The sequence below is a fragment of the Hypanus sabinus genome, chromosome 8, assembly GCF_030144855.1.
Source record: "Hypanus sabinus isolate sHypSab1 chromosome 8, sHypSab1.hap1, whole genome shotgun sequence".
Lineage (NCBI taxonomy): Eukaryota > Metazoa > Chordata > Chondrichthyes > Myliobatiformes > Dasyatidae > Hypanus > Hypanus sabinus.
The window spans coordinates 121290901-121314428 of NC_082713.1; the positions used below are offsets into that span (position 1 = coordinate 121290901).

Genomic DNA, 23528 nt, shown 5'->3' on the forward strand with positions numbered 1-23528 from the left:
CAGCCTGGTTCCTGCTTCTGACACCAATCCAGACTTTAAATTTTCTTCATTCAATTTAGGAACTACACTTCCCTTCTCCTTCAATAATAATATTCACATCGCCAGCCTTCTCCTCACTAACTTTTAACACACCTTCTAACACAAACAACTGGGAATTCTCATTTCCCTCTGGTACCAAGGTTAGCTCTTTCTTCACTGAACCAAGTCCAACTGACCCAAAAGGACTGCATTCCTTTACAACCAAATCAGATACCTCAGACTTTTCCTGAGTTTCATTACGAGGTTCAGTACCATGTGCATCCACATCTTGAACACACTCAGACGGGACATCTGCCTCTTCCAGGCTTTCAATACCCGTCCCCTTTTCAAATTCAATCCTAGGGTACTAAAGAAGGTGGCCCTGGAAATTGCAGATGCATTGGTAATCATTTTCCAATGTTCCTTAGATTCAGGATCAGGTCCTGAGGATTGGAGAATGGCTAATGTTAATGGCTGGGGGATCAGACGTTCCCCTGATCCTCCCAGCTACTCTCTGGGCAACTCCCATCCGGAGTAAACTCAACCCTGCGGGTTAAAACAACCTCATCTGCTAACCCAGCAGATTCCTTCAATGTAATGGTAATGGCATCCTTTTCATCTAGGACTGCCCTTATTTCATTATCGAGAACACATTTAAAATTTTCAACTTCTTCAAACAGTTCTGTCAAGCCAGACAGATCATCTATGTCCAACCCTGGACCTTCTAACTGCCTTATCTGTTTCTCATCTTTACTCCGTGCCTCTATACATTTTCTCCTGGCTAAGGGTAGGTCTACCTCCTCTCCTTTACTCTCTTTCACCTCCCTATTCTCCCTTTTACCATCCCCTAACCCCTCTTGGTACAGGGTCGGTAAAAACGACTCAGCCAAATCGACACTGGACTGATTTAAACTGGTCTCTTTCTCAGCTGCCTTTCTCGACATGCTGCGAGTGATCGCGCATGCAGTATAGATCTTGGAACCTAGGGTTGGGTCCTCAACACTTACAGGCTTGCTCGTCAGCTTCATGGCTGAACACACCTCACCCCCTGCTAGATCACTACCAAGAAGGATGTCCACGCCGTCTCTCAGTAATTCTGACCGTACCTCTATTTCAACTAGTCCAGATACCAGATCACAATTTATAATGATACCATGCAAAGGTACAACTTCTGTCCCTTTTCCTATGCCTCTCAAAACTACCTCTCCAGTCTCAGGACCAAAATCTAGTACCTTACTCAGAATCAATGACTGCTCAGCTCCAGTATCTCTCCAGATCCGCACTGGAACTGGGGTTTCTCCCTCTTTCACAGACACGGTCTCTTCTAAAATAAATTTCTCATGCCCCTCTCGTATTTTATCTACCTGGGGCTTTCTCGTCGATTTGCTGATCAACACAATACACCCTGTAGGGACTGCGGCTTTCCCTTTTCCTGTCTCCTTCCTCGGAGCAAAGCACTTAGATGCAATATGACCCACCTTTCCACAATTAAAACAGGTCAAGCCAGGAACCCTCCCGCCAGCCTGCCTTTCTTCCTCCTTATTTTTACCACTAGCTCCCGGCTTAGTTTCTCCCTTAGCCAGCGGGCTCTCTCTACCATCCCTACGGTCTTTCTGGTAACTCTTAGTCGAGGAAAACTTTGTCTTGGGGATTAGGGCATATTCATCTGCGAACCTGGCAAATTCTGATATAGACTTATTCGGCTTCTCGTTCAAATACATCCGGATATCATCCGAGACACAACCTTTAAATTCCTCAATCAAAATTAACTCTCTGAAACGCCGAAAATCCTCTTCCACCCTTTCTGCCGCACAACAACGATCCAAGAGCACACCCTTCTCATAGGCAAACTCTGCATACGTTTGATTCCACACTTTCTTTGAATCTCTGAACTTTTGTCTATATGCCTCAGGTACCAACTCGTAGACCCAAAGAATGGTCTGTTTTACTTCCCCATAATTCTCATACTCCTCCTCCTCCACAGACAACGCCGCATATGCTCGTTGTGCCTTCTCCTTTAACACACTTTGTAACGACGCCACCCACTGATCTCTGGGCCACTTCTGATTCACTGCCACCTTTTCAAAATGCAAGAAATAACTATCAACATCCGTCTCCTTGAACGGAGGTACTAACCTAAACTCCCTACCAACATTAAACCTCTCCTCTCGGTCTTCCCCTTGGACCCTTCTCTCTTGCTTTAACTTCTCCATGTCCAGCTCATGCTGCCTCTATTTCTCCTTCTCCTCATACTCCCTCTTTTGTTCAGCTTTTTCCTTCTCCCTTTCAGCTCTTTCCTTCTCCTTTTCAGCTGCTTCCAGCTGTTTTAACCTAACTTCATGCTCCTTCTGCTTTTCAGCTCTTTCCTTCTCCCTTTTCACCTCTAACTCCTTTAGCTGGAGCTCATACTCCCTTTTTCTCTGTTCCGCGTCCAGCCTCAATTTTTCCAACTCTAACTGAGCCATCCCAATAGCTGGTACCTTTTCAGGGATATTTTCCAATACCTCAGCTGAAAACACATTCTTCTCAATATAATACTGAGTTATGGCTCTCTGCATCTCCCACTTTTTCATCAACGACCTCACCTCTGTGAGATTTAGTCCTTTTGCAATATTTACCAAGTCTGTCTTAGTGGCCTCCTCTAGCGCCTTCAAAGTCGGGTTTTGTGTAAATGCGTCTACGTCCATCTTTGCTGGTTTCCCGTCTGGTTACTCGCGCAACCAGATCCAAGTCTGGACTTAAGCCTGATTCACTGGCCCTCCAATTTGGTATCAAATCTCGAGACGAAGCCCCAAGTTGTTACCAATCCCGTAACTGGGTGTCTTACCAGCAAAGATAGGAGTGTCCGTTGGAGCCTGGTGATACTATTTTCAACAGTATTTATTCGTAAAAATACACAAAAATAATAACAATGCAAATATACAGATAATATACGTCATCAATACTAAACCTAAAAGTGCAGGTATAATAATAATCAATAAGAAATAAGCTCTATCGTTGTTTAGGGAATAATGAATTGTCAGATGGAAATATGAAGTTCAGTTCAGTTCATGCAGGCTGCGGTAGTTGTTGGTCATGGTGTTTCAATTGTTGGGGAGCAAGAGAGAAGTAACAGCTATTGACTTGCTGACTTTCCTTTACGATATTGGTCTGTCGATGCGTTGTTGTTGTGGCCATTCACATATGACCCCTCCGTCCTTTAGCTAGACCGTTCCTTGGTGGACTCGTCACCCAGGCAAGGGTGGACACACACACAAGCCCCCACCGGTCTGGTGCGTCTGAGGAGTGTTCCCCAGACCTCACTTTTATCCCCACTCACGGGGTCTCAGGTGTCAATCAGGTTGGGATGATGCAACCGATCAACCAGCCCACTCAGGTTGCCCGCTGAGGGGTTTCAATAAATAGAACAGTACTCAATAAACAATCCTTCTCCAAGAGACAATAGCAGTAATCAGTGGTTCCATTCCACTTTTGTTAGGAGGAGACATTCCACTTCGTGTATCTCCGAGTTGTCTCTCTCTCATTAACTGACATGAGCTGTTTATCAGTAACAACTGTCTTGGCAGCTTTCCTGTGTCTTTCTCATCTCCCTTGATAACAGCATCGGAACAGTAGCAATTTGCGATTCTCCAAAAAAAGGGGGGAGGGGGGCATTGGCAATTCTATACCCTTCTGCCCATCAGAGTTGTTCATCATTCGTAACACTAGTAAATGACATTCATTCATCAATTAAATTAGCAGACTGAGTTTTTAACACTCAAAAATATCAAGGAGAGTTGAAGATGCAGTCAGAGGTCATGTCAATCCAAAAGGCAGTACAACCAACATGTATTTATCACTATACTAACAGATTCAATTACTAATAATAATAAGATATGAGCTTAAATAGAAATGTCTTGCTTTAATGAGTCACAACAAAGTAAAAAGATCACTAGGGGGATTTCTTTTGCACAAAAGGACACAGTGGCAAGGAGATTAGGGTAAAACAGATAGATCTAATAGGCCTTCTCAAATTTCTACTTGTTGGCAAATTAAGTGCTTCATCAGACAACCAAAACTGAACTTCAGGGAGTACAGCAATAAACCCTGATGCTTAGACGATTTGCGTTTCTCTGCAACAGGCTTCCAGTTTTTCATTCCACCAAACACAAGGACACATCAATCACACTTGTCAGCCATGCTGTCAATAATGTCATATCCTCATACTGGAATGGCACATAGAGCCAACCATACACAATGTACTGAACATCATTTAATATAAAACAAACTACTTAACATTCAAACCATAGTCTTTAAATATGTAAGCATTATCTATCAAGCTCCCTAATCACTAGCCAAACCAAACATAATGTGTTATGATATACACTCAATGTATTTCAACAATGCAGATATCTAATTATCCAATCATGTGGCAGCAACTCAATGCATAAAAGCATGCAGACATGGCCAAGAAGTTCAGATGGAGTTTAGATCAAACATCAGGTTGAGAAAAAATTATCTAACTGACTTAGACTAGTGGTCACCAACCCGTCGATCGCGATCGACTGGTCAACCTTTGAGACTTTCCCAGTAGATCATGAAAAAAATACATAAATACTGTTGAGAGATTGTTTCCAGGTTGCGGGGTTTTAGTTCCATTCTTTCTGCCCAGTGCGCATGCGTGTAGCTCTCCAGCACTACACAGTGCTTTTCAGTGGTCCCCAACCACCGGGCCTCAAGGAAACTATATGACACAGCTGCACCTTTCCTCATTCCGTCACGCCCACTGTTGAACTTGAACCCACGCGAGGTTATCAGTCACCTAAACACAGTGACACCCTCGCATCAGGGATCACTGGTTGGCCTCGTGCGGCTGGCAGGAAGTGCCATTGGTATTGGCCTGGAGCACAGACAGGTGGGCGCGACCTCTGATCCTGAATATCCGTGGGGTACCCGGTGCTAAAATATTCATAGACGACCTAATTCGGGTTGCGTAAGTAACAGGGCAGCTACTGCGCTGCGATCTACTGAAGCAAACTTTTGACATGACCTCTGACTGCATCTTCAACTCTCCTTGATATTTTTGAGCGTTAAAAACTCAGTCTGCTAATTTAATTGATGAATGAATGTCATTTACTGGTGTTACGAATGATGAACAACTCTGATGGGCAGAAGGGTACAGAATTGCCAATGCCCCCCTCCCCCCTTTTTTTGGAGAATCGCAAATCGCTACTGTTCCGATGCTGTTATCAAGGGAGATGAGAGAGACACAGGAAAGCTGCCAAGACAGTTGTTACTGATAATAGCAAACAGCGTGGGACAGAAGCTAAGTGTTGAGAGCCGTGAAAACTAAATTGCGGAATAGACTGAACATAAGGAACCTGCTTCGAGTATCACTGTATTTCGGTCATGATTAACACCAACCCCATCCCCTTCGGCCAGACCGCAAGAATATTGTCAATATTAAACTGGACCGCGGTGCAAAAAGGGGTGGGGATCCCTGGTGTTTATACTTTATATCTACATCCAGGTTGCGGGGGTTTTACTTCCGGTCTTTTCTGCCCCGGTGAGCATGTGTGTAACTAATTGACCTGTGTTCAATCTTGCCTTTCACTAAGGCCGAGGTGGAGGATCTTGGGCTTAAAAAGGTTGGTGACCACTAACTTAGACTATGTAACGATTACAGATTGGTATGAGCATCTCAGAAACTGCTGATCTCCTGGGATTTCCTTGCACAATAGACTCAAGTTTTTGAAGAATAGTGCAAAAGACAAAAATAAAATCCAGTGAGTGGTAGTTCGGTGGGCGAAAATGCCTTGTTAATGACAGCGAACAGAGGAGAATGGCCAGACTGATTTAAGCTGACAGGAATGAGACAGTAACTCAAATAACACAACAGTGGTGTGCAGAAGAGCATTTCTGAAAGCACAAAACATTTTACCTTGAAGTGGATTGCCTACAGCAGAAGGCCACAAATACATACTTAGTGGCCACTTTATTAAAAGCAGGCAGTACCTAAAAAAGGGGCCAGAGTGTATAATACTCTACGGCAACACACATAACGTTGGTGCTCAACTTCCAAAAGTTGCTCAAATGAAAGTGTCCAAAACATAATCCATGAAGCCATACTTTTGAAATGATATGGCTGCAGCTAAAGAACACTATTTTAAGGGCCAACATATCATTTCCACCTTATTTCTCTTACCCTCTCTATCCTTCATCCTAAGTCCAAGGCCCAACATTTTGGGACCAGCACCGAAGATCTGAAGCTTCCTCAGCTCTGGGTTTTTGGCAAAATCATCTTCAGAAGAATCACCCTGCAAAAAAAGATATTGCTGATTTTTTTTTGAACCAAAGAAAGAAAAATACCAATAGTGAGCTGCAGCTACCAATGCAGATGTGTTAATCAGGTAGATATCCTTACAGTATTTGATAATTAAAAGCCATGGAATTATTATATTACTTGCAGTTGATGAGGAATCAGATAAGGTAGAAAGGAAACAAAAATTATACTGGACAACAAATTTTTCCTAGAAGTGTTGCTTACTCAGAAATTTTTTTTGTTTATGATAGACCTCTTGAAGCTGAACACAAATATAACTTCAGGCTATTTGTATTACTTAGGAATTTGGAGAAAGAAGAAATTTACTTCTATTGAATATAATGCATTTTATTGCACAATGGTCCTGATGCTTTGCAATAGTTCAACTAAATGTATGATGATTTTCATTTGTCGCTTAAGTGTCCAACAACAATCATAAAAACGCATGAAATCTACAGCACATTACAGGCCCTTCGGCCACAATGACCATGTAACCTACTCTAGAAACTGCGGAGAATTTCCCTACTGCACAGAGCTCTATTTTCAATGGATTCCAGTTCCCTTAAACCAGGGGTCGGCAACCCGCGGCTCTGGAGCCGCATGCGACTCTTTCAACTCTGTGCTGCGGCTCCTTGTGGCTTTGGAAAATAAATGGTGAGTATTTAATTAAAATGTATTTTATGTTAGTTTGTTAGTTTTTGAAATGTAATTCTAAATTTTAAGATTATGGTGATCTTGTACAATCTAAATAAAGCGTTGTGGCGACCCATTTCCTGGCACATCCGAACCGGCTCACAATTTGCCAGCGTTCCGGCTAAGGGTGATAGCCTACGGGGGTTTGTGAGTACTTGTCTTTTGGGCATCCGTGCCCACGGGGGGCAGGTTGAGAGAGGTTTAAAAGCAAGGCTGTGTAGTTCGAATAAAGTTATCTTTGACTGCAGTTTAACCACTCCATGTCGTTATTTTAGCGCTGCGTGTAGCACACCGCTACAACGTGTTTTTATCGCTATTAATATACGTCACCACTGCCAATGCCTGACACCCGCCAGTGCACGATTTCTTTTAATTTTTCAATCCAAGGTAGGCTAACGATGTAGTAACCTTCAACCCAACGTCTTTTTTTCGGAGTTCAAATTGTTTTTGTTGCATGCAGAAATGTAATTTCGTTTGCTCTGCAGGAGTTCATTGATTTCATAAATGCAACACATTATAGTTGGTTTATACATAGCATAAAGGCAAAAAAAAACGTTGTCTGCAGTGTTATTTCATTTTAAATGTCAAACGGGTTTTGTGGCTCCCAGTGTTTTCTTTTCTGTGGGAAGCGGGTTCATATGGCTCTTTCAGTGGTAAGGGTTGCCGACCCCTACCTTATACTGTATTTCCATGTCTTCAATTCCTGAGGAAACCTTCCACCATGCTCGTCACTGACAGTGCCAAGATTTGCAGGGAAGAAGTTTAAATGGGAATGCAGGTAATGAACCTTTAGTGACGTGTTGCACTTCATGGTTTTGCTTGCTTGAAGCACATTATCAATCAGCTGCATGTAGTTTAGTGCTCTGTAGTTGCCAAGAAAAATTTCAACAACATCTTTCAATGCCTTCCATGCAATTTTTTTCTGGTCCTACTAGAGCAGGGGTGTCAAACTACCGACCCGGATGATTTGGGGGAAAAAAAGTATATTCATGACCATTTATTATGTATCAGTATGGCAGCCATATAATAGGCAGCAGTTAACCACCTGCTTTGCATAAGCACCTACCACCCTGCACTGAAGACCACTAGGGCCCCACTTATGTCGTCAGACACAGTATAAACACAGAGTACTCAGGTAAGTAACACTTGTAGCAAGGCTGAGACTGTTTGCTGCTGTGATTCAAAATGTTTTCCAAGAAAAGTTGACATCAAAGGTCGGATATGCAACGATAATTGGAAAGATTATTCTTTCTTCTGTGAGGTCAACAGCAAACCTGTGTCTGATATGCTTACAACAAGTGGCTGTGGCAAAAGAGTACAATATCAAAAGACACTATGAGATGGCACACAGAGAAAAATATGACAAGTACGCAGGACCACTCAGAACACAAAAGGTAAATGAGCTTGAAACTAACAGCAATCAGTGTTCACCAAAAGTTGAGAGACTCACGATGGAGCTGTCAAGGCCGGCTATATTATTGCCAACAAAATAGCTGCTGCGTCGAAGCCATACTCAGAGGGGGAACTTATCAATGTATGCATGCTGACGTCTGCTGAGCTGGTATGCCCTGAGAAGAGACAAGCTTTTGGTAAAATCAGCTTGTCAAGAAATACTGTGGCACAGAGAATCAGGGAACTTGCAGGAGATTTGAACAGTCAACTAAAAGACAAAGTCAAGTCATTTATTGCCTTCTCTATTGCAATTGATGAGAACACCGACATAACTGATGTAGCTCAATTGGGAAGATTTATTTGTGGTGTTGATGCATCTTTGAGCGTCACTGAGGAGTTTGAGGAGATGGTGCCCAAGACAAATACCACAACGGCGAACGTTTTCTCCAGCCTTGTCGAGGCCTTGGACAGACTGGGGTTGACCGGAGTCACGCTATCAGTGTGGCAAAAGATGGCGCACCGTGCATGGATAGGAAAAAGGCAGGTGTTGTTGTGAAACTCAGAGAGAAAGTACAGAGAGAATCCAGAGCAGGAGTTCTGGAATTTTCATTGTATTATACACCAAGAAGCGTTATGTACCAGGAGCCTGAAAATGGACGTCATGGATGTAGTAATCAAAACAATTAATTTTATTAGAGCCAAGGGACTCAACCATCGGCAATTTGACTCTTTTGTCCAAAAGTAATATTGGACACAGCCTATCCTACCACACTGAAGTCCGCTGGTTGAGCACAGGGATTGTGCTCAAACACTTTTTTTTAATTACATGCAGAAATTGGACTATTCATAAACAAGAAAGGGAAGCCAGTGGCAGAGCTGGATGACCCAGACTGGCTTCATGATCTTGCATTTTTGGTGGATATAACAGAGCACTTAAATGTGCTTAATGTTAACATGCAAGGCCACAACAAACTTGTTACGGAATACTACGACAGCATTCGTGCCTTTCAAATTAAATTAGGCCCATGGGAGATGCAACTATCCCGGAACAACCCAGCTCATTTCCTCTCTTTGCAGTCATGTGTGTCACTCATGGGAATAATGACAACATGGACAGATACAAGGACAAAATATCACAGCTGAAAAGTGAGTTTCAGAATCATTTCCAAGTCTTCACTCAGCTCGAGAAGGAATTCTCACTATTTTGCTTGCCGTCGGAGGAACTCCAAATGGAACTAATTGAAATTCAGTGTAACTCGGCTTTCAAATATAAATTTGAGACTGTGAGTCTGGACTCATTCTATCAATACCTGAGACCGATGTACCTCAAGATGACAGACTTTGTCTCAAGGATCCTTTGCATGCTCGGGACAACATATCTCTGTGAACAGGCGTTCTCCATAATGAACATTAACAAATCCAAACTGCGCTTGCAGCTGACACAGAGACATCTGAATGACATTATGAAAATCACAACTGCCCAGAAACTGGTCCCTGATGTTGACAGGCTGGTTAAAGCCAAGAGATGTAAGGTGTCTGGAAGTAGTAAGTGAAAAATGAGTGACACTGTTCGATGCACTGCGACGTGTAAGCAAAATGCATTACGAAATATTGAGTGTCATAATATTGTGATTCATTCATTTTCTAACTATGCTATTATTCTAAATCTGATCACTTCAATAAAAATTGTGTTCATTGTCTGAGTTTGATTGCTGGAAGCAGGCTAATAAAAATTAGGTGCAGTTGTGCAGCCTACATTTACAATTTATTTCATTAGGTCTACATTTGTGTTTGCTAATGTTCGATTTCAAATGGTTTATAATGGAAAGGGTGTGGCTCCCAAAACAATCTTAGCCAAAGTAGCATCGATTTTTATCTCTCTCATCACAACTTTATTGTAGCCTATGACTGTAAGTTAATACCAATCATAAAAATAATGCTTGCTAAGCAATCTTCTTCATAAGAAACAAAATTCGTAAAGTGAAACACTTTGTAGTTATAGCAGAGACTGAGATGCATGAGAGCAGGTTGAAAAAACGAAGGCAACAAAAGCTGTGGGAGCACGCACGCGTGCACAACTGATCTGACCCACATGAAGTCGCATTTTGTCCATTCCAGCCCATGACCTAAAATGAGTTTGACACCCGTTTCTTCGAATTGCCTGACATTGATAATCATTTGATTTGTAGACCAACAAAAAAATGCCATACTTAATCTTGGCATCAGTTATTCCTGACTTGAATTATGAATTGAAATAACAAATATAGGCACTTCCAAATAAATGGTATGTGATAAGGAAATGTCATGGTGACTTTCATGATCAACAGCCCAAAATCCATAAGATACACCCAAAGGTATTCAGGAAACAAAATTTGTTATCTAGTGTTACCAGTTGTTATAACTGAACAGTCAAATAAATAATTAGTATGCTGACTACAAAAAGATCTATGAGGAGAAAAGGCAATCCAGTCAAAAGAGGTCACTGAATGAGAAAAAGTACTTTATATTAAAAAGAAAATTGAGCAGGAGGCTCTAGGTAAATAATTGGATCAAAATACAAAAGAAAACAAAGAAAATGCAGATACAGAGAAAAAACTGGGTAATAAGAGTGAGTTGTGAGAATGATGCAAAAACAAGCCAACTGAATGGGTGACAGAATGGAACATATTGCTAAAAATGAGAAGTGATCCAAGAAAAGAAATTACAGGCCTGTTAGCCTGACTACTGTGGTTGGGAGGATGTTGGAGTACATTTTTTAAGGATGAGGTTTCGGGGTACTTAGAGGCACATGATAAAATAGGTCAAAATCAATAGACAATAGGTGCAGAAGTAGTCTATTCAGCCCCTTGAGCCTGCACCGCTATTTTGAGATCATGGCTGATCAACTACTATCAATACCCGGTTCCTGCCTTGTCCCCATATCCCTTGATTCCCCTATCCATAAGATACCTATCTAGCTCCTTCTTGAAAGCATCCAGAGAATTGGCCTCCACTGCCTTCTGAGGCAGTGCATTCCAGACCCCCACAACTCTCTGGGAGAAGAAGTTCTTCCTTAACTCTGTTCTAAATGACCTACCCCTTATTCTCAAACCATGCCCTCTGGTACTGGACTCTCCCAGCATCTGGAACATATTTCCTGCCTCTATCTTGTCCAATCCCTAAATAATCTTATATGTTGCAATCAGATCCCCTCTCAATCTCCTTAATTCCAGCGTGTACAAGCCCAGTCTCTCTAACCTCTCTGCACAAGACAGTCCAGACGTCCCAGGAAATAACCTCGTGAATCTACGCTGCACTTCCTCTACAGCCAGGATGTCCTTCCTTAACCCTGGAGACCAAAACTGTACACAATACTCCAGGTGTGGTCTCACCAGGGCTCTGTACAAATGCAAGAGGATTTCCTTGCTCCTGTACTCAATTCCCTTTGTAATAAAGGCCAACATTACATTAGCCTTTTTCACTGCCTGCTGCACTTGCTCATTCACCTTCAGTGACTGATGAACAAGGACTCCTAGATCTCTTTGTATTTCTCCCTTACCTAACTCTACACCGTTCAGATAATAATCTGCCTTCCTGTTCTTACTCCCAAAGTGGTTAACCTCACACTTATTCACATTAAACGTCATCTGCCATGTATCTGCCCACTCACCCAGCGTATCCAAGTCACCCTGAATTCTCTTAACATCCTCATCACATGTCACACTGCTGCCCAGCTTAGTATCATCAGCAAATTTGCTGATGTTATTTTCAATGCCTTCATCCAAATCATTGACGTAAATCGTAAACAGCTGTGGTCCCAATACCGAACCCTGTGGCACCCCACTAGTCACCACCTGCCATTCTGAGAAACACCCATTCACCGCTACCCTTTGCTTTCTATCTGCCAACCAGTTTTCTATCCATGTCAATGCCTCCCCCCCCCGATGCCCTGAGCTTTGATTTTACCCACCAATCTCCTATGTGGGACCTTATCAAATGCCTTCTGAAAATCAAGGTACACTACATCCACTGGATCTCCCTCGTCTAACTTCCTGGTTACATCTTCGAAAAACTCCAACAGATTAGTCAAGCATGATTTACCCTTGGTAAATCCATGCTGGCTCGGCCCAATCCTATTACTGCTATCTAGATATGCCACTATTTCATCTTTAATAATGGATTCTAGCATCTTCCCCACCACCGATGTCAGGCTGACAGGTCAATAGTTCTCTGTTTTCTCCCTCCCTCCTTTCTTAAAAAGTGGGATAACATTAGCCGTTCTCCAATCCTCAGGAACTGATCCTGAATCTAAGGAACATTGGAAAATGATTACCAATGCATCCGCAATTTCCAGGGCCACCTCCTTTAGTACCCTAGGATGCAGACCATCTGGACCTGGGGATTTGTCAACCTTCAGTCCCATCAGACTTCTCATCACCGTTTCCTTCCAAATGTCAATCTGTTTCATTTCCTCTGTTACCCTATGTCCTTGGCCCATCCATACATCTGGGAGATTGCTTGTGTCTTCCTTAGTGAAAACAGATCTAAAGTACTCATTAAGTTCTTCTGCCATTTCTCTGGTTCCCATAATAATTCCATCCAATTCATTCTTCAGGGGCCCAACATTGTTCTTAACTATCTTCTTTCTCTTCACATACCTAAAAAAGCTTTTGTTATCTTCCTTTATATTCCTGGCTAGCTTGTGTTTGTACCTCATTTTTTCTCCCCATATTGTCTTTTTAGTTAAGTTCTGTTGTTCCTTAAAAACTTCCCAATCATCTGTCCTCCCACTCACCTTAGCTCTATCATATTTCCTTTTTTTTTAATGCTATGCAATCTCTGACTTCCTTTATCAACCACTGTGGCCCCTTTCCCCCCTTTGAATTCTTCCTTATCTGGGGGATGAACTGATTTTGCACCTTGTGCATTTTTCCCAAGAATACCTGCCATTGCTGTTCCACTGTCTTTTCTGCTAGGCTATCCGTCCAGTCAACTTTGGCCAGTTCCTCCCTCATGGCTCCATAGTTTCCCCTGTTCAACTGCAACACTGACACCTCCAAGCTGCCCTCATCCTTCTCAAATTGCAGATAAAAACTTATCATATTATGATCACTACCTCCTAATGGCTCCTTTACTGCAAGATCGCTTATCAAATCCTGTTCATTACATAACACTAAATCCAGCATAGTCTTGTCCCTGGTCGGCTCTTGTACAAGCTGTTCCAAGAATGCATCCCGTAGGCACTCTACAAACTCCCTGTCCCGTGGTCCAGCACCAACCTGATTCTCCAAGTTCACCTGCATGTTGAAATCCCCCATAACTACTGCGACATTACCTTTGCCACATGCCAATGAAATACAAAGAGATCTAGGAGTCCTTGTTCATCAGTCACTGAAGGTGAATGAGCAAGTGCAGCAGGCAGTGAAGAAGGCTAATGGAATGTTGGCCTTTATTACAAAGGGAATTGAGTACAAGAGCAAGGAAATCCTCTTGCATTTATACTGAGCCCTGGTGAGACCTCTCCCTATTCAACTTGCACCCAATATCCATGCTACTGTTTGGTGGCCTGTAGACAACACCCATTTGGGTCCTTTTGCCCTTATTGTTCCTCAATTCTATCCACACAGACTCTACTTCTCCTGATCCTATGTACCCCCTTGCAAAGGACTGAATCTCATTCCTCACCAACAGGGCCACCCCACCCCCTCTGCCCACATTTCTGTCCCTACGATAGCACATATACCCTTGAACATTCATTTCCCAGGTCTGATCTCCCTGCAGCCATGTCTCCGTTATCCCAACAAAATCATAGTTACCCATTCACACCTGGGCTTCAAGCTCATCTGCCTTATTTCTGACACTTCGTGCATTCAAATATCAAATTTTTAGCCCAGTTCTCCTCTCTCTGTTTGAATCGCTGTCTATTGTGCTTAACCCAGCTCCCCGAACTCCCATCGGGCTATACGCCCCTAGAATTTTGTTGTCCTCCTTAAATTTACTTATTCTTTCAACACATTTAACTCCATGCATCAGTATGGTTTCCTTAAGGGAAAATCTTGCCTGGTAGATCTGTTGGCATTATCTGGAGAAATAACAAATAGGATAGACAAAGAAAAGTCAGTGAATGCTGTTTATTTGGATTTTCAGTAGGCCTCTGATAAGGTTCTGCACATGGGGCTGCCCAACAAGCCCATGGTATTACAGGAAAGATAATAGCATGGATAGAAGATTGGCCAACTGGCAGGAGGCAAATGGTGGGAATAAAGGGGGCCTTTCCTAATTGGCTGTTGATGACTAGTGGTGTTCCGTAGGGGTCAATGTTGGGACTGCTGCTTTTCATGTTATACCTCAATGATTTAAGCATCGGAATGGATGTCTTTGTGGCCTGGTTTGTGGACAAAACTAAGACAGGTGAAGGGGTTGGTAGTGTTGAGGAAGCTGCAGGTTGGCAGCAAGAGTTAGACAGATTGGACAAACGGACAATGAAGTGCTAACACGAGGAAATCTGCAGATGCTGGAAATTCAAGCAACACACACAAAACGCTGGTGGAACGCAGCAGGCCAGGCAGCATCTATAGGGAGAGCACAGTCGATGTTTCGGGCCAAGACCCTTCGTCAGGACAAGAAGTGCTAAGTTGGATATAATGTAGGGAGGTGTATGGCAATGCAATTTGGTAGAAGGAATAAAAGCTGAGACTACTTCTAAACATGGAGAAAATTCAAAAATCACAATCGCAAAGGGAATTGGAAGTCTTTGTGCAGAATTCTTTGGGTGTTAATGTGCAGGTTGAGTCAGTGTTAAGGAAGACAAATGCAATGTCAGCATTCATTTTGAGAGGACTAGAATATGAAAGGATGTAATGCTAAAGCTTTATAAAGCATTGATGAGATCTCAGGCTGTTGACAGCATTTTTGGGCCTCTTATCTAAGAAAAGATGTGCTGGCATTGGAGGGGTCTAGAGAAGATTCTTGAGAATTATTCCAGAAATTAATAGGTTAACCTATGCAGAGCACTTGATACTATGGCTCTACACTTGCTGGAGTTTAGAAGCATGAGGGGTGTGGGAATCTCACTGACACCTATTAACTATTAAAAGGCCTAGATAGAGTGGGTGTAGAGAGGATGTTTCCTATAGTGGAGGAGTCCAGGACCAGAGGGCACAACCTCAGAATAAAAGGATGGCCATTTAGAATACAAACGAGGAGGAAATTCTTTAGCCAGAGGGTAATGAATTTGTGGAATTCATTGCACAGACTGCCATGGAATCTTTAAAGCAGAGGTTGATAGGTTCTTTATTAGCCAGAGCATCAAAGGTTATGGGGAGAAGGCAGGAGAATTGGACTGACAGGAATAATAAATTAACCATGATGGAATGGTGCAGCAGACTTAATGGCCAAAGAGCCTAAATCTGCTCCTGGTCTTATTGTATTGGTGTTTACAGTGCCTTTTACAAAGATAATACGCTCGTGCAGCAAGCGGTTAAAATGACAAATAGCAAAAGAATGCATGTGTAAGAGTAAATTCATCTCTGGGTTTCTCACTGGAGTGTAGGAGTCTGAGGGGAGAGAGGTTTACAAAATCATGAGAGGCATGGATAGGGTAGAGTATCCAGACTTTTTCCCAAGGGGCAAGGGAGCAAAGATCTGGGGGGTGGGGGGGAGAGAGATAGGTCTAATGTAGGCAATGAGATTGGTGTAGATAGGCATGATGACCAGGATGAGAATGGAGATAAGGGACAAGTGATGAGGAGGAAGAGGACACAGAGAGTGACAATACTATAAATTTGTCCCAAATGTCATCAAGTGAAAGCAGGTTTCTCAAAAATATACTAGCATTTCTTGGGAATAAATGTAAACAAAAAAAAAATTGGAAAAAACTGAAATATTTCAGCTGCAGACAGCATGGGAGCACATAGCACACTAGTTATTGTTGAACAAAGTTTATTTTGAGATTTGGAGCTGTAAGCAAAAACAAAACCTAGCAAGCTGAGCAGCAGCAACAATCTGTGAGGACCAGCAGAAAAAGTCACAGGGAGTTTAAACAAGCACTGGATTTAAATGAAGAGATGGATTTTCTTTGAAGAACCTTGGAAATAGCAAACTGTTATTTGTCTTCTGATAAAATTGGTATGATCTTGATGAAAACCAGAGTAGAATTGGAAAAGAACCTGAACAATTTGATGTAATTTTTTTCAAACTCTTAGCAAATTACAATGGTGATAATAGTGTGATTAATGTTGTTTACACAGGCTGCCATGAGGCTTTTGACCAGGACTCACATGGGAAACTGATCCAAATGGTTAGAGCTTATTTGATCCAAGGTTTGTTGGCAAAGCTGGTTCAAAATTGGCTTGGTAATAGGAGGCAAAAGTTTTCTTATTGTGTAACAATGCTACTTCATATTCTGCACAGGTAACCCACAACCGAGATTTGACATTAAATTTTCCCATTTCAGTAACCTTGTGTTCTTTCACCCTTTTGTTGACCCTGTCCCCAATACCTAAGTTTGTTACTCTTCCCCACCTGGTTCCACCTGTCCATTGCCCTCACACTTATCCACCTGAATTTCTTCTCCATTGACCTACCCCTTCCCCCACCTAGTTCTCTCACCTCAACATCCATCTGTAATAACCTCCAGCTTTTGTCTCTGCCTTCTCCCTCTCCCACCTCACTTGAATCCACCCATCATCTAACAGCCTGACTCAAGACTCTCTCTCATCTTTTTATACCATCAATCTTCCGTCTACACCCTCAGTCCCAAAGCAGGTTTCTCATCGTGAAACACTGAATGTCCCTCTGCCTCCAGATACTGCTTAGCTTGCTGCGTAGCTCCAGCAGTGCTTTCCGAATATAATTACTCTCCTGTAGGTCATAACTAGTAGAAATGATACAGAAGAGAAAATCTATAGGAAACTACTAAGAAATGCTAAAAATAGAATACTGGTTAGAGGGAACTAAATACAGACTGGGATAATAATGGTATAAAAGGAAAAGAGGCGGAGGCCTCTTTCTGAAGAGTGCTCAGAAGTTCCTTGGTTAATGCAATTCTGGTCCAAAAACCGTGACCGGCTTCCTGGATTGAGTTTTGGGAAATGAGTCAGCCATCTAAGACAAATCTCTATATAACTGAACAAATTAAACCATTTAGGTGGAGATGTTTTAACCACAGTACCCCAATTCAGAGATGATCAAAGGAAAGGGGGGGGGGGTTCTCTCATTATGGTACGGCTAGATGAAATTTAGAGATAGAGAGGGAGGGACAAGGCAGAACCAGACTTCTAATGAATCCAAAAGTAGAGGTCCAAATCTTGAAATGATGTAAATTTATCCAAGGTAATGCAAGTTCATCAACAAAGATAAACAATTAGCATTTAGTCACTGGCATTTTGGCTACTTAGAATAAAGGGGAGCAACACTGAAACAGTCATGTCTCGAAGTAATTAAGGATGGGCAAGAGCACCAGCAGCAGATAAACTGAAGCAACGACAAAATCAGACAACGTAAAAAGCAGGAAGCCTTTGTTAACACTGATTTGTGGTGGTTATTCATAACCCAAATGTCAGAGTAGTGCTCTAATAGAGTCAATGCTTCACAGTTCCAATGACCCTGCTTCAATCATGATCTTCAGTACAGTCTGTGTGGAGTAATCATGTGGGCTTCCTTTGGATTCTCTACTCACATCAGTAGATTGTTGGCCACTATCTATTGCACTATATCCAGTGCAGCTGGGTTATAAAATAATTGTTGGGAGCAGAGGTGAAAAGAAAACTGAGGTAGCTGATGGGAATGCAAGAGAAAATAAGTTGCAGAGATTCAAGGGGGGGGGGGGGGACCAGACTGATGGGAATGCACCAAGAGCTGGTATCAACTCAAAGGACCAAATAGTCCATTTTGAAAGAAAATACGAGTAATAATGCCAAAATAGAGGAGTCAGATTCAGTTCAGCTAATTTGTGACAGGAGAAAAGTGGGTTGGTAAGTAGGCTAGTTAAGTAAATGGGTTCAGCATTTTTAATATTCAGCTGGAAAAAGATTTTACTCATCTAATACTGAATGCCATGTTAAAGATTGTACACCACTGGTTTCCCAACTCTCACGATTTACCTTTCCAGTGGGACTAGACATAAGCAGCAACGATGTTTGAAAGAGTTTAAAACACCAGCTGTAAACACACGGTTCTGAGTATGTTTGGCTGTTTCATAGGTTTCTGGGATGTACCCCCAAGGTTTCCAAGCTCAAGATACGCGCATGGTAAACTTGTAAAATCAGACAAGTAATGAGCCTGAGTTACTGACAGATTAATTATATTTATTGTAGTTGAAGTGGATAAAATCTTTTCTGAAGACAGTTCAGAAGATTGTTATGAAATAAACATTGTTTTCTACAGTTCTTGTATCCAAAATTAGGTCAAAGTTCCTTCCCTAAACCCAATTTTATTTTCCACATTTATACAATAGCACTATTATTTTAAAACCAGCTCTTCCTGACAAGGGAATAGATAAAACTTTGAAAAAGAGTCTTGCAGCATGGTAATTGAGATTGCTTTGACATTCACGTACCCCTTATAGTAATCCCATTTCATTTTACTTCATTTCCATCAACTCTCCCAGATGCTAGCACTTGCCTACACACAAAGGACAATTCACAGTGACTGATCAGGCTTAGTGACCTGCACATCTTTGAGATGTGGGAGGAAATCAGAGCACCTGGAGGAAATCAGAGCACCTGAAGGAAATCCACTTGGTCAGAGAGAACGTGCAAACTTCAGAGAGACCGGAGGTCAAGACTGAACACGGGTCATTGAAATTAGAAGGCAAGAGAACTCCCCAGTTATGTCACTGCGCCATCAAAAATAATTCAACCTATCTGTAGACATCTCCTTCACCACAACAAAAATTAGTTTAATATTTTCCATAATGAGAGGCATTACAGAAAAACTAAAACACAGCCTGTATCAACAGCCTCCAGAGAATTCAAGCCAGAAATCTAGACAATAATAAGTAAATGGTTCAGATATTAAAAATGTACAATTAAACAGGGGTGCAAAGTAGGGGATAATAAGGCTGAAGAAAAGATACATTGGTTTGTCACCTAGTGCACAGAATGCATTATCAGAAATGAGTGCACCACTGGAATCAGCTTTGAAAGGGGTAACTATTAATATTTATTTTAAACTGAGAAGTGCACAACTAATAGCAATGGTGAAAACTGCATGCAAATTCCTGCCCTCCCTGATGCTCTGCTAGGAAACTGGGATGAATTCCTATCTACTCCAGAAACCTGGGGAGAATCATCCCACAGCCTGGTGTAGAAAGGCTGTGTGAAGACAGGGTAAAGTGATGCAGTCATACAGCACCAGGACATAGGGCCTGCGGCTGGGGACCACCTCCAAGGACCTGCTACATGTTGGTTGACTACCCAAACCATATGGTCTCCTTCATCGCTGACCATTGGACAAGAAAGCTGTTGTCATCCCACTGCTTCATTTGGCAGCACAGCTCTTCGTAGCTCAAAGATTTCTCTTCAGTTCATATTCAAAGGGCAACAACCACTCCATTGGGAAATCTGAAGTCTGGTTGACAGGAGATATTGAGACTGTAGAATCCCTGCAACACATCAACATAGGGATCAAATGCTGCCAGTTTCCAGCAATGGCTTGCACTCAACTGTGTGAAACCCTGAACCCCATATCTCAGCACAACCCAGTTAACACCAACTTTCAAAGCAGCATTGCCCCAGTGTTGTGGGCAACTCTCTGCTGTAAGGGCACCAGTAGTTTATTTACTACCACTGGGATAGTGATTGGAGTGGCTCCTCGCAAGTGTAACATGAAAATGCGTGAAGGGTTTAAATAAAAGCCAAGGACAGGGGCTCATGCTACTTAGCCCTAGCAGCCACTTTAGAACTAAAGTACAGCTGTGAGTGCTTGGATTGCAGGACCAAGAGTGCTTTAACAATTCAGCACTCGAGAGGGAGAACTGAACAGGATAGCAGGGCACAGACGATGCACTGAAGCAGCTTACCAACCTGATTCAAGGTTTTCACAGAGTCAGGGAAGATTCGCACAGACGCATTTCCAGGAGTCTAAAGGCGACAAATAATAGCAAAGCTAATTGGTAAAATATAAACAGCACGAGATACTCAATATCATGGTACCAACACATTTGGGAATGATTGCAGAATTGTTCAGGATCTTAAACAATTAGGTAGCTGCACTTTTTTTAAGTGAACATATCTGAATACACAAAGCTGCTGGGGATGTACTGCCAAGTAGCAGAAGTAGCTGGCATGCCCACCACTTTCAGGATAATAACCAGAAACTATATTGTCAGAACAATAACCTCACCACCTATTTATTCAACCACAAGAATGATATTTTGATGAGAATACTGAATTCTAAAATTGGAGACTAAGAAAATATTTACTATTGAACTTTCAATGCCTAAGTACTATCCGTTCAAGAACAGAGTTGAAAATCTCACTAGCAATTTAATAAAGATTTGATAGTTTCTAATGAAAACATCTGCATCACAAGCTCTGGAGAAACATATTACTAGTATTATGTAATTAAGTCAGGAAATTTTATACTGATTAATCTTACCAGTAGACTGGCACCTGACTGAAACAATTCGTATGGATATAAAATCCTCTCATAGTGGGATCGTAAAAGTGAGCCGATGCCCTTTCCTTGGGGGTAGCTCATCCGACTGGCCACTTTAGCCCATTTTTTTTCTTTACATACCAGGTCAAATCCACCCTCACTTGCAACGACCTAGAGGAGGAAATTACAACCTTTGTTAATATATTAATGCAAAAACAAAATCAATCAAGATGATTCCAGGAATGAAAGGGTTGCAACTTGAGTAACTCTGGCAGCTCTTAGGCTGTATTCCCTGAAGTTCAGGAGAATGAGGGGGAAATCTCATAGGAGCATTCCGAATGTTAAAAGACCTGAACAGATTAGATATGGCAAGGTTATTTCCCATGGTAGGGTATTCTAGGACAAGAGGGCACAACATCAGGATTGAAGGATATCCATTTAGGACAGAGATGCAGAGAAATTACTTTAGTCAGGGGGTGGTAAATCTGTGGAATTTGGTGCCATGAGCAGCTCGAGGCCAAGTCATTGGGTGTATTTAAGGCAAAGGTTCTTGATTAGCCAGGGCATCAAAGGGTATGGGGTGAAGGCAGGAGAATGGGGATGACTGGAAGAATTGGATCAGCCCATGATTGAATGGCGGAGCAGACTCGATGGGCCAAATGGCCTACTTCTGCTCCTAAATCTTATGGTCTGAATTAAACAACGACCATCTCCATGATGCATCAGTAATGAGGTTCCTACGCCACAAAAGACAAAAAAAAACTGCAAATTATACCCAAGTTCTGTGCTCAGAAAACCTGGGTTTCAGCACCTGCTCACAATGCAGTGCCAGTTAATATGGCAATTTATTGCAGATCTCATATTAATTGCATAAAACATTCAACGCTATCTGAATATTTTAACTGTAGCTCCAATTTACAAGGCCTAGTTTTTCCACCTATAGAGTTAAGTGGCCTTGCAGATCATTACCCAAGAGGTGCAGTCAGAAGGGCTCTTAACCCTTAAGTTTGTCTATCCTGATTCTACCTTTGGTTACCATACTTGCAACCTATGATTTTATATTATTCATGGAACCATTGAAACTTACCGCACAGCAGGTAGCCATTTGGCCAAATTATCTTACGTACATTTATCTTACCTACTGTTACCAGAGTTGAGCAAATTTGGCCAAGTGTGAAATACATGCTGATAATTCAATATACTTTAACTTTCTTAATCTTTTGTATTGTAAGAGCAGAGCAGACAGAATATACAACAATACAGAACAAAACCAGGCTCTTCAGCCCACAATGTTGTGCCAACCTAATTAAATTTGTAATCAAATGGCCAACTAAATTAAACACTTCTGCCTACACAATGTCCAAATCCTTCCATTCTCCTCACATACACATGCCTATCTAAACATCTCTTAAAAATCCCTAATATATCTGCTTCTACCACCATCCTGCACAGCGCATTCCAGGCACCCACCACTGTGTAAAAAAAAACTTGCCCCTCACATATCTTCTGAATTTTGAAGTTTCAATCTATTCAATCTAGTACTCCCATAGATTCTATAAGCTTTGTCTCCAATTACTTGAACTTCCTCAATATATGAAGCAATACATGTTGATAATTCGACAAGACCATCTTACACATCTTTTTCCTCCTTATTTAGGTGTATTTCTTATCAAGTACTGTACAACTCCCTTTCACAATTATGCATTGAATCAGTTCCCATTTATCAATTCATTTCAGGATGGAAGACTATCACTAACGGAATACAATAGGGATCAATACTTAAAAGTCCTAGCTATTCATAATCTATATCAACAATTTGGCAGAGGGGATGTATTTTAAGATACAGTGTGGTAATAGGCTCTTCTGGCCCAAAGAGCCTGCGTTCCCAATTACACCCATGTGACAAATTATCTACTAGCCATCATATGTCCGAGTTTGATGACTACACTAAGTGGGATTTACAGTGTGGAGAAGAATATAAAGAGAATTCAGGCAGCTATGAACAAGTAAGGTGTGTGAGGGAGTACACTGTCAGATGAAATAAATTATAATGCAAGTTTATTCATTTTGGTGAACAAAACAAAAAGAGCAGTATTCACTGCATGCTGAGATATTGGCTTGTGTTGATGTTCTTGGTGTGCTTATGCACAAGATATTGAAGGCCAACGTTCAGATAATAAAGTTAAATGTTTTGATAGCTCATACTACAAGAGGATTAGACAGCAGGAGTAAGAAAGGCACTGCGATTTAAAGGGCCTTGGCAAAACAGCACTTGGACGTACGTTTAGCTTTGGCCCCATATTAAATTTCCCATTGAGCGAGTGCAGCAATGAATTACTCATCAAATCCCACAGATAGTCAGTTTGCCACATGAGGAAAAAAGATAAAATAGGCCTGCATTCTCAAGTGCCGAAGAATGACACCTTATTGAATTTAAATGTCTCAGAGCCGAATGAGGCAGCTGCAGGATGTTTTTCCTGGCAGATCAGCCAAAGATCACAAGTAGCAGACAGTTAGTTTTATCATTCAGTGAGTGGTGACCGTT

At 41.8% G+C, this 23528-nt stretch overlaps 1 protein-coding gene across 1 annotated transcript in view; it reads right to left on the bottom strand.

The window, feature by feature from the left end:
• The window catches only part of kdm5a (lysine demethylase 5A), a 169776-nt gene that overhangs the window by 114399 nt on the left and 31849 nt on the right, over positions 1-23528 (bottom strand). Inside the window, exons 4-6 of the mRNA XM_059977706.1 lie at positions 20984-21154; positions 20410-20466; positions 6203-6314 (exon numbers count right to left, since the gene is read on the bottom strand). Coding sequence (XP_059833689.1) covers positions 6203-6314; positions 20410-20466; positions 20984-21154 — 340 coding nt within the window. The remainder of the gene's footprint in view (positions 1-6202; positions 6315-20409; positions 20467-20983; positions 21155-23528) is intronic.